Below are 11,148 nucleotides of genomic sequence, written 5' to 3'. Positions count from 1 at the left end.
ACACTAGAGATCTCTCACTTCTCATTGGTCGCTTTACAGGTACGCTACTAGAGGAACGGACCAATAGTAGACTGTTGTTAGTCTCACGTGGTGTTGCGAAATTCAAATTACGGAATAAGGCATGGTTTCACCCACGTGTGGACAGATTTTGCGATTTCTATCGGATTTTAACGTGATTTTGCGTGGGAATTTATCTGAAATGTACTGCAAAATTAGGCCTATTTATTAAAATAATTAGAATAAAACTTATTTCAACGATGATTAATTTTAATCATCATTTTACAATAATTTTTTTTGTTGTAATTTTGACCATCGGCTAAAAATTGCCCTTTTTATATGAACATTTTTATCACGTTTTGATTGGTCAAAAATTATTATTTTTCACTGCTTTATTTTCTAATTTACAAAACACCGTGATATTAAACTTTTACACTGTTTGCCATTATATAACTACAAATTATTTTTAAGCCTCAAAAATTTGATGATTTGAAGCTAATTATTCAATCAAAATATTACACAAATTAAGTCTACAAATAAAATCCATTAAATTTAAATCCAATTAAATGTCTCGTAGGTAGCAAACAGTGCTAAGTTTAATTATCATCAAGTGCTAATGCAGCCATTATATTAATTTTTCAAACAATTGTTTTTTTTTTCTTTTTTAATTTGGTCGCGAAAATTCATTGGTTTTAAATTTAATGTTTAAAACAAAAACAAAAAAGTGTTTTCTTAGGATAGTCATTAGTTAATTGGGGTTTTCCTCATCATGATCAACTGGTTTGTTTCAATTCATTAATTAACTTTATAATTAATTACCACACAACCCATATTTAAATTCTGGGAAGTGTCAATTAATTTTTTTTGTAGTTTAAGGGTTTTGACAAAACAATTTTGTCAAGAATGCGTTTATTACAAAATTTCGGGTATTTTTTTTACGAAAATTTGACTCTTCCGGGGGGGGGGGGATAGTATAGGAATGATTTCTATCTCAAACTGAACTGAACTGAACTAAATTTATGTTTTTTTTTACGTTTACTTTTCAAAACATAGACATCAAAATAATTGATAAATTTTCCTTATTGTTTCCATGCCCTTTTTTAAGTATTAAGTATAATTGTAAATTTTACAAAAAGGTGCACCCTAAGTTAGTTATTTAGTTTAAAAATTGTTTTTAGGCCTAATATTTTCTGCTTTTTCATTGAATAGTAGCAAAGTTATTATTTCTTGAATTTCATTTATGCATTTTTTTTTCTAGTCTATTAAAGCATTGCATAGGCAGGATTATTTAAAATTTAACTATAGGTGTCGCTACAAATGTAAATTTGTATTTTCTTTTTTTTTTTTAATACCGGACCAACTATATTAATTAAAAAAACCGGGGAAATTTAATAACCCTAAATTAAACCTAATTAAATACAATTGTAGCTTCATCTATATATTAAACCTTGATCAATATTTAGTTATTAAACCGTTTAATAATTAAGTTTATATCACCAATTAATAAGATGTCTATGATTGCGTTTTAATGGTGTGTGTTGAAATGTTTTGAAAAAGTTTCACTTACCTTAAAAACCGTTTTTTTTTTCTTAAACAATTTTCACGTCAAATATCTCTTTTTTTTTTAAATTTTCACGCATTCTTTTTAAATGTCACGTCTTTTTTTTCGATTTATAAAACTTTCTCAAATAGCTCTAAACATTCAGTTCTATATCAAATTTTCAATGTCAGAAGAAAAATTTAAACTTAAAAAAAAAAAGCTTTAGAAAAAAGAATTGAAAATTTTGCAAAAGAAAGTATATTAATTTTTCTTATAAAAATTCTCAGAAGAAAAAAAAGAAGCTGGTTTAAATTTTAAATTTTAAACCTTCCACGCAGGTGACATTTTAATATGGTTTTCTTAAATCTTAGGCCTATTTGTTTGTTTGTTTGTTATTTTGTTTGTTATCCCCAGTCGATCTAAAAACCTACTTTTTATTCGTTATTCTTCCTGAGCTATACTGTTCACGTGATTGGTCAATTCCCCGACAGTAACGCCGCGATCATTGTCATTGGCGCAATCTTTAGAGGAGTCTAGTATCGGAGAGTCATTTGTTTGTCGTTCATCTTCGTGGTCACCATTTTCGCTTACCGGCATATCTTCCGCGGATAAAAACACGGTCGCTCGAGGGAACAGTTCGTGACATTTGAGTTTAAATTCGTTAATAAATTCTTCCGAAACGGGGCCCAAACTATTTGACTTCAACGCGTTTAAAATTTCACTTAACGTCTAAGAAGGAGAAAGAATGGCAGGGTTTCTTATGGTTAGATTTGCCAGTTAGAATGGGAAACATTAGGCTTAACAGAAGAGTCAATAATGAAAGTAGGTTTCAATTAAGAGTCGATAATAATAGTAGGCTTCAAATAAGAGTCGATGATAATAGTAGGCTTCAAATAAGAGTCGATAATAATAGTAGGCTTCAAATAAGAGTCGATAATAATAGTAGGCTTCAAATAAGAGTCGATAATAATAGTAAGCTTCAAAGAGTCGATAATAATAGTAGGCTTCAAATAAGAGTCGATAATAATAGTAAGCTTCAAAGAAGAGTCGATAATAATAGTAGGCTTCAAAGAAGAGTCGATAATAATAGTGGGCTTCAAATAAGAGTCGATAATAATAGTGGGCTTCAAATAAGAGTCGATAATAATAGTAGGCTTCAAATAAGAGTCGATAATAATAGTGGGCTTCAAATAAGAGTCGATAATAATAGAAGGCTTCAAATAAGAGTCGATAATAATAGTGGGCTTCAAATAAGAGTCGATAATAATAGTGGGCTTCAAATAAGAGTCGATAATAATAGTAAGCTTCAAATAAGAGTCGATAATAATATTGGGCTTCAAATAAGAGTCGATAATAATAGTGGGCTTCAAATAAGAGTCGATAATAATAGTGGGCTTCAAATAAGAGTCGATAATAAAAGTGGGCTTCAAATAAGAGTCGATAATAATAGTGGGCTTCAAATAAGAGTCGATAATAATACTAGGCCAAATAAGAGTCGATAATAATAGTAGGCCAAATAAGAGTAGATAATAATACTAGGCCAAATAAGAGTAGATAATAAAAGTAGGCCAAATAAGAGTAGATAACAATAGTAGGCCAAATAAGAGTCGATAATAATAGTAGGCCAAATAAGAGTCGATAATAATACTAGGCCAAATAAGAGTAGATAATAAAAGTAGGCCAAATAAGAGTAGATAATAAAAGTAGGCCAAATAAGAGTAGATAATAAAAGTAGGCCAAATAAGAGTAGATAATAAAAGTAGGCCAAATAAGAGTAGATAACAATAGTAGGCCAAATAAGAGCCGATAATAAAAGTAGGCCCAAGGAAAGAGTTCATAATAATAGTAGGCTTCAAATAAAAGAGTTAATAATAAAAGTAGGCTTCAAATAACAGAGTGGATAATAAAAGTAGGCTTCAAATAACAGAGTGGATAATAAAAGTAGGCCAAATAAAAGAGTCGATAATAAAAGTAGGGCTAAGGAAAGAGTTAATAAAAATAGTAGGCCAAATAAAAGAGTCGATAGTTAAAGTAGGCCAAAAAAAGTCGATAAAAGTATAGTTTATAAAAGAGTCAATAAAAGTAGATATAATAAATATGTGACTTACATGAATGCTCACTCCTTCCAATTGGTTATTTAATTGAGTAACTAGTTTAAGCGCTCTATCCTGAGATGTTTTATCAATCATATATAAAACTAGAGCTCCTAATAAAAAAAGAAAGAAGAAAAAAAAACCGAAGAGATGAGTAAAAGAAAGCTTCAATAGATGGCAACACATTTCACATCGAGATGGCATAAAATGACTTAAGGAAACAAAAAAATAATAATAATAATAAGAGAAAGTTTACCTTGTAATAAATGGGGCAGAGAATGTTTATGCGTTACTAGAAACTGCTCATTGAGTTGTCGAGCATCTTTGGTGCCATAGATGATTTTCATTTCCTGCTGAAGGACGGTCGCCACTGGAGGCGGAAGCTCTGATAATCTCTCTTGCACTGCAAAGATATTAAATGAAAAAAAAAATATATGTTTAGGCATATTTGCAAATTTCCTGATGGTTTCCCCAATTTTCACGTTTGTATGAACCCTGGGACATGGGACAAATGGTGAGCTTGTCACCTGGTGACGGACGTAGCTACAATCGTTTACCGTACCTTGTAGATAGAAATGTCCAATATGATGATGATGTCTATGATGATTTGGTTCTATCCTGTGTGCCCGTTTAATAGATTGCAACATCAGCAAGAGTTTCCCTTTACGAGAGAAAATTTCGTAGGCCAGTAGATGAGTTTCAATTCTATCACTGGCCAGGCACTGGAGTGGCTTCAGGAAACGAATCGATTGCTCAAGTGGCTCGTCAGTCTATTCAAAAACAATTTTAACAACAAAACAGGACTATGATTACCAGTGGAAAAAAGAAAAAGTAATTATCTCTTGGTGTTGAAAGAACGTTAAAATATTTCAAGAAGTGATATTTAGTTTATTAGGGAGAAGGTTTAAATTCGCCCACATTTCTAGCTTTATCTCCAGTCCAAACGAAGTAGGTCCGGAGTTAATGCCCGCCGCCTCTAAATTAATTAGAACCAGCATCTCATTGGTTCTTGAAAACTCACGTCAGCGCGACGACGCGAATGACGAAAATTACAGTCATATTTTCCGACTGAGGAGAGGCAGCGAAATAGCCCGGCCTCCTTTTACGTCCCCCATTTGTATTTTGAAAGGGGGACTGGGACTCTGGCGCGCTGCGAATACTTGGGCATCTTAGACTGTATTTTCCGACTGAGGAGAGGCAGCGAAATAGCCCGACCTCCCTCCTTTTACGCCCCCCCCCCCTGTATTTTGAAAGGGGGACTGGGACTATGGCGCGCGGCGAATACTTAGGCATCTTACACCTATTCCCTAATAAACTAGATATCACTTCTTGTTAAAATATAATGAAATATTGCTTTGGGGTAAAAAATAAATGAAGAAATTGTTGTGGTATGTACCCTAGCTAGTTTCTCTGGGATAAGCTCTTCTTCTTTTAGGTTATCAACTTCACTTCCACCTCCACCGCCACCTCCTGAACCATCTTGTTGTTGACGCGATTTCATATGTTGATCGCGCTTTTCTTGGGCGGCTGTCTGTTTTTCTCGTTCCAATTCCGCGCGTTTGCGAGCCTTGCGCTGTTTGTTTCGAAGTTTCTTCAATTCTGCCGGTGCCATGTTAGCTACAATAACAACAACAACAAAAAAGGAGGAAAAATATTGACATTAATAATCGATCAAGTTGACATGATGGTTCATGTCATGTACACTTTACAACTAATGTCAGGTTTAAATTAGTAAAAAGAAAAAGTAAGAGATAAGTGTAGAAAATTAAATGCCTGAAGTGCAGATATTAAAATTTTCAGTTTTAAAGATATGATTATAAACATGAATTATTTAAAAAATATTTTTTATCTTAGTTTTTTTTCTCACCAAAATTCCTTTAGAAAAAATATTTTATTATGAAATTTAGGCATCATTTTAAAAATAGTACGCGTAAAGATTAAGGTTTATTAAGTATGCATTTTAGGCTTATATTCTCTTAAAAAAATTTACAGGTAGGTATACGTTTTCGGCCCTATAAGGGAGAATAAAATGGAGAGAAAATCGTTGATTGGGTAACGAATTTTGACTGGTAAATAAAGAACAAACATACAACTTTCTTTCAAATAAATAAATAAAAGATTTAACATTTCATTTATAATCTACATTTAATTGAACGCAAATTAATATTTCGCATTGCTTTTTAACTTGAACCTAATTTTATTTTGGGGTCAACTATATTTTTCATTCTTTTTGTTTTTCAGGGGCAAGCAGAGGTCATGAAACTCAAACAATCAAACTCCATCAAGTGGTACCAGCGTTGGTTTTGTTTTGTTTTTCAAATTTTAGCCTTTTTAAAATAAATATTGTTTATTATTTTAAAATTTCTGCGCGTAGTTTAAATAAATCCAAAAATAACTACGCAGTAAAAATATTTGTTGACAATAAATTAAACTTTAAAAGTTCACTAGAAGAATAATAATAATAATAATAATAATACAGGGTTTATTTCTATAAATAGGTCATTTTATTGTCAGCATAGAGGAGCGGGGGAGGTCATGGGTCAAAGATGTAAAAATGTATTCGAGGAGCATGGGTGGGTGTATTCACGTGACCCCAATAACTTTTTGACGGGAGCTTTTGAGTCAAGTAATTTGGTGGTGAAACTAAGCAAGTGGGAAGAAACAGTGACTTTATACCGAAATTTAAAAATAAATCCGGTTCAGGAATAGAGCAAATGTTAGACTCCTCGATTTTTCTGGGATCGCAATCTTCCTACTATTGTGTTTTTTTTTTCTTTTGAAATTTTGACCAATTTTTTCGGGGTTTTTCAACTATACTAGATAGATTCGAAGAACGAGTAACTGGTTTTAGGAATTTTCATTAACTTTCTATGTCACGATGAGAAAAATTTACAACCTTATCTTACGTAAAAACCAAAGTTACTTTCAATGGGATTTAACTTCCTTTTAAGAATGTTACAGCAACGGTTTCTCACTGAGAATCGGATTCAAAAATTACTCAAAACTTAATTTCGATTTTAAAATTAAAATTATCAATTTAATTTAAAAGTTTGATTAAATTTTCTGGAACGCGATTAAAATTTAATTATATTAACTCAAATGAACTTTAATTCTTGAATTTGTAATTGGAAAAAAAATCCAGCTTAAATTTTAATTAATAACTGGTTTCTGCGGTTTTTAATTCCATAAATTTATTTCGAAATAAATATTTAAGTAGATGGCACAATAATTAGACTAAGATATACTAGCATACAAAATTTTAAAGATAGAGTGAAACGGTACTAATTGAGAATTTTGATAAGACTAAATAATCCAGGGTTTAATTAAGTCTGAAGCTAAATTGCGAGAATTTTACTGGAAAACTAATTAATTTCACCGGTTTAACAAGTAATTAAGATCAAAACTAAGTGAAAGAAAACTTTAACAAACGGACACGCGTTAATAGTGGCTAGAAACTAATTTTGCTGGATAAGCGTTCTGAAAACTTTTGATAATTAATTTTCTCAGCTAATAACGATCGAAGATGATTTCACTGTCCCTTTAAAAAGTTTGGTACGGCATACTGTAGTCCGGACGTAGCGCGTGCCCACATATTAATTCTTAAAGTTACACCCTAAGTATGGAAGAAAACTATGATAAAGCCAATTAAAAATTGACTGAGCACCCAAAAAATTTTAAAAACCGTATTTTATTTCGTAACTATATGATAACAAAACGCCCATCGTAGTGATTTCCAGTGACAGATGACCGTAAAGAAGATTCCGCTATGTTTAGGAAGGGTGTTGCTTCTATTATTTCCTATAGTTTCCTATGAAAAATCCCTCATTATCGCAAAGGTTGCTGGGGAATTTTTAACTAACAGAAAAGGGTTGCGCAATTTAACAGAAGGGGAAAACCATCATAACGGTTGTATTATCAAATTCCACGCAAGGGGTACGAAACAATAATAAAAATAATGGATTCCACCAAAGCAGTAACGGCAAATTAACAGAAGTCCATTGAAAGAAGTTGCGAAAATTTAAAACAAATCAATCAACAACCTTCAATTAAGAAGAACAGTTGACCATCACGTGGTTTCGGTAGGCTAATTAGAGATCTCTAATTTTAGTAGGCATATTAGTTCTTAATAGTTAGAAACAACTAGTCCAGAGCAACACCATAAGTTTATAAGATATGTATTTCACTTCCTATACTTCGTAATGCTAGAGACTTACAGCTCGAGATAACTAGTTCGAGAACTACAAGCGAGAAGTCCTACACTCGGTGGTTAATTTTGCATGCAGGACTTCAATCTAGTCCTATTTAGTCTGAACTTACTAAGCCATTGACAGCGCCTCACCACCAGTCTTCGCTTTACCTCAAATCTATGGCCTACCTCACTTACTTCATGACAAGCTCCAGTTTGTAACCAGAAATTAACAAACTTATGGAATGAACATATCTTATGAACTTACGGTAACACTTTAGGTACCCTAAGTCAAAACACATATCAACTCCAAGTTATGTATTGAAATGGGCGAACATTAATGATTCTTGACCTTTACTATCGAAGACGAGTTGAGACAAGAGTTTCGTCGTGAGATCCCACGCTCCAAATATGAAACGATGGGAGAAGAAAACCAGTTAATTATCAACCTTAGCCTTTACTGAAGAATGAAGGCAAGGAAATGCAATTTAAACCTAATCTAGCTTACTATCAGTTTACATTCTGGCTTTGGTATCGACTTAAATTGAAACGTAATACAAGGGTTTTTTATTTTAGGGAAATTTAGGAAATGAAGTACTGGTCTTTAGAGATTGGGTTTTAGATAAGGACAGGTAAATAACGGGAGTCTTTTAACGTTTGGTGGTTTTGGTTACTATACCCAGTCTATTTTAGCCTCACAAAGGAAGTTAAAAGGATCCATGTACCAAAGGTTAAATGGCCAAGTGAGTGAAGCAACCCTAGGCCAGATATATTTTTTTAATCAAAGACATTTACAATGCCTACATGGAAGCTGAATTAAAAAAAAAAATTTGGACCTTGTATAAGACCTTCATATTTCAGGTCAAAGGTCAGCAAACGGTGGAATTCACCACTTCGAGTTGAGTCAACTTTAGCGAATAAAAGCTGGATGAATTGCTCATAAAATGGTTAATCAAATTCATTTTGTGACAAACTCTTCTGGATTATTAAAAGGTGGTTTCTGATACCACATTTTTTGATCCAGTTTTGAGTCCCTCTTGACTTCTTAAGAGAGTTCAACTCGGGTCAAACAATTGCCAGGTAATTATAAGTGCATTTAACCCTTGATTTAACAACGCTATACTTGAGTGATAGTAAAACTATTCTTGCGTGGTATAGTTTACAATAGATAAAGAATTTGAAAGAGTCATGGCTTCTTCCGAAATACATTTAAAATTTTCCAGCGAAGCCAAGTTCGTAAACCTTTTCTATCTGGGGACGGGTTTATCAATAACAAAATTTTAAGAATAATCTGGAAGCGTGTTGTTCCTCACGTATGTCAGTCTCAGACAGTACTCAATGGGTTCCTTGATTACGCGTAATCCATAATCCGTACTCTGAGTGATTAGCCCCTCGGTAACACCCCCTGTTTATTTAACCCTTTTCTCAAAAGCTCTATACCCATAAATCAATACACGTAACCCATAATCGGAGTGTTTAGGAAATAAAACCTGATAGTGATTAGACCCTCGACCTGTCCACACTGCAATAGAGGAAGCTAACAAGACAAGGTATCTATCATATCATTACCAGATACCAGTAGATGTATGGCTTGGTTTTCCCGGGGGAGTTGGATATGAAATATTTCCCCATTGATGTAATGAAGATTAATTAAATTATTTTAAGAAGTTTAAACGAAAATCGTGAGCATACCATCCCTAATCCCTATGCTAAAGATCACGGACGCCTGTTTATAAAAAAAGAAAGAAAAAACCCCAGAATTATAATGATATATTCAATAATAATAACTTCTCAGCTAAGAACACTTTAATCTTAAAGAGTTGCGGGGTTTTTAACTGCAAGGATTTTAAAAGATGTTTTCAATTAATATTTCGACCTTTTCTAGATTGTTACTCCAGATAAAATTTCTCTTTTTTTTTTTCCAAGGAGTTGGACACTTTCTAAAACCCATTTAGGTTTATTTTAATTGAAACCTTTTCTATAGGTAATTACATATTTGTGAAATCCGCGTCATTGATTGATTACTGTATCTCCAGAACCCTTTCAAGGAGTTGGACACTTACCTAAAACCAATTTAGGTCTATTTTAAGTGAAAGCTTTTCAATAGGTAATTACATATTTGCGAAATCCACATCACTGATTGATTACTGTATCTCCAGAACCCTTTGAACTAAAATTTGCATAAAAATATCAAAGCGTTTTCACGGCACTATTGAAATTTTCAAAATATGCTATTAACTGCTAAAAAAAATAATTTAAATCCCGCTATCACCTTAAAGGCAAGTGTTGGATCCCTCTACTATAATACGAATATTAACCATTTCAAATTGAAGAGGCTATTTTCACGCTTAAAAAGAGTAAAATATTCAATATTGGTCAATTCGAGTTCAGGAGTTCAAGAACAACCATTTCAAGACTGCAAACTTTTTTTTAAAGAATACCCATTCATAAGAAGAAGAAAAATTAAAATAAAAACCACCTTAAATTTAATTAATCAACAATTATATTACGGTGCGGTTTGGGTAAATCCCTAATTTCACAATTAAAACATAAAACATTAAAAATTCTAATTTTCAAAAAAAATTTAATAGATTTGAACTAAATTTTTCAAACCCATCATATCTTTTTTTCTAACTCTTTCTCTCTGCGAAATATATTATTATCATGATTATGATGAAACGATGATAACAAAAGGTTTTGTTTTACTTAAATACCTGGCAAGTTCTTCTTTAAGTATTTATGATAATTCTAGAGCCTAATTAACATATGATAATTAACATTCCACTGAAAAAAATATTAAGAATTCCCGTAATCACGCACGTTCTGTTTTGATATAAAATTAACTAGTTAGGCCTAATTGGATGGAAGAAGACTCATCAGTAAAGGCCTTTTCAGACGGATATAACTTTTGACTCAACTATAGATGGCTGAAAAATTTGAGTCAGCAAAAATTGATCAGTGATCAATTTATAATTTGGTGATTCAACTTCTCTAACTTCTTTTCACACGTACCAACTAGATTACTCAACTAAAGTTGACTCAACTAAATGAGTCAAGAAACTATCGTCTAAAAAGGTCTTTAGAAAGATGCTATAAAATTCGTGCATCAACAACTTTATCAGCGTTTTATTTCTAAACCAAAATGAAGAGTACGATATCACGTTACCTCTAACCTTTCCCAAATGCATAGTTAACAAATAAATCAAATAAATTTAACAAAAACACATCAAATTAACTTCATAGCATGGAATTAACTAACATCTAAACATTTCCCGGGTTAATTTAAAGTCAAACAATACGGAAATATTTAAAAAAAAAAAACAACCCAAAAC

The 11,148-nt window shown here is 32.3% G+C and overlaps 1 protein-coding gene across 1 annotated transcript in view; it reads right to left on the bottom strand.

Annotated features, from left to right (window-relative positions):
• Positions 1–246: 246 nt before the first annotated feature.
• The window catches only part of Naa15-16 (N-alpha-acetyltransferase 15/16), a 37,529-nt gene continuing 26,627 nt past the window's right edge, over positions 247–11,148 (bottom strand). Inside the window, exons 11-15 of the mRNA XM_089845724.1 lie at positions 5,027–5,247; positions 4,193–4,400; positions 3,887–4,033; positions 3,646–3,743; positions 247–2,266 (exon numbers count right to left, since the gene is read on the bottom strand). Coding sequence (XP_089701850.1) covers positions 1,979–2,266; positions 3,646–3,743; positions 3,887–4,033; positions 4,193–4,400; positions 5,027–5,247 — 962 coding nt within the window. The 3' untranslated portion in view covers positions 247–1,978. The remainder of the gene's footprint in view (positions 2,267–3,645; positions 3,744–3,886; positions 4,034–4,192; positions 4,401–5,026; positions 5,248–11,148) is intronic.

This window comes from Phalangium opilio, unplaced genomic scaffold, assembly GCF_054372755.1.
Source record: "Phalangium opilio isolate 3A_F unplaced genomic scaffold, DU_Popi_V2 ptg000079l_1, whole genome shotgun sequence".
Taxonomy (NCBI): Eukaryota; Metazoa; Arthropoda; class Arachnida; order Opiliones; family Phalangiidae; genus Phalangium; species Phalangium opilio.
This window is presented reverse-complemented; position numbering and strand designations above follow the sequence as displayed.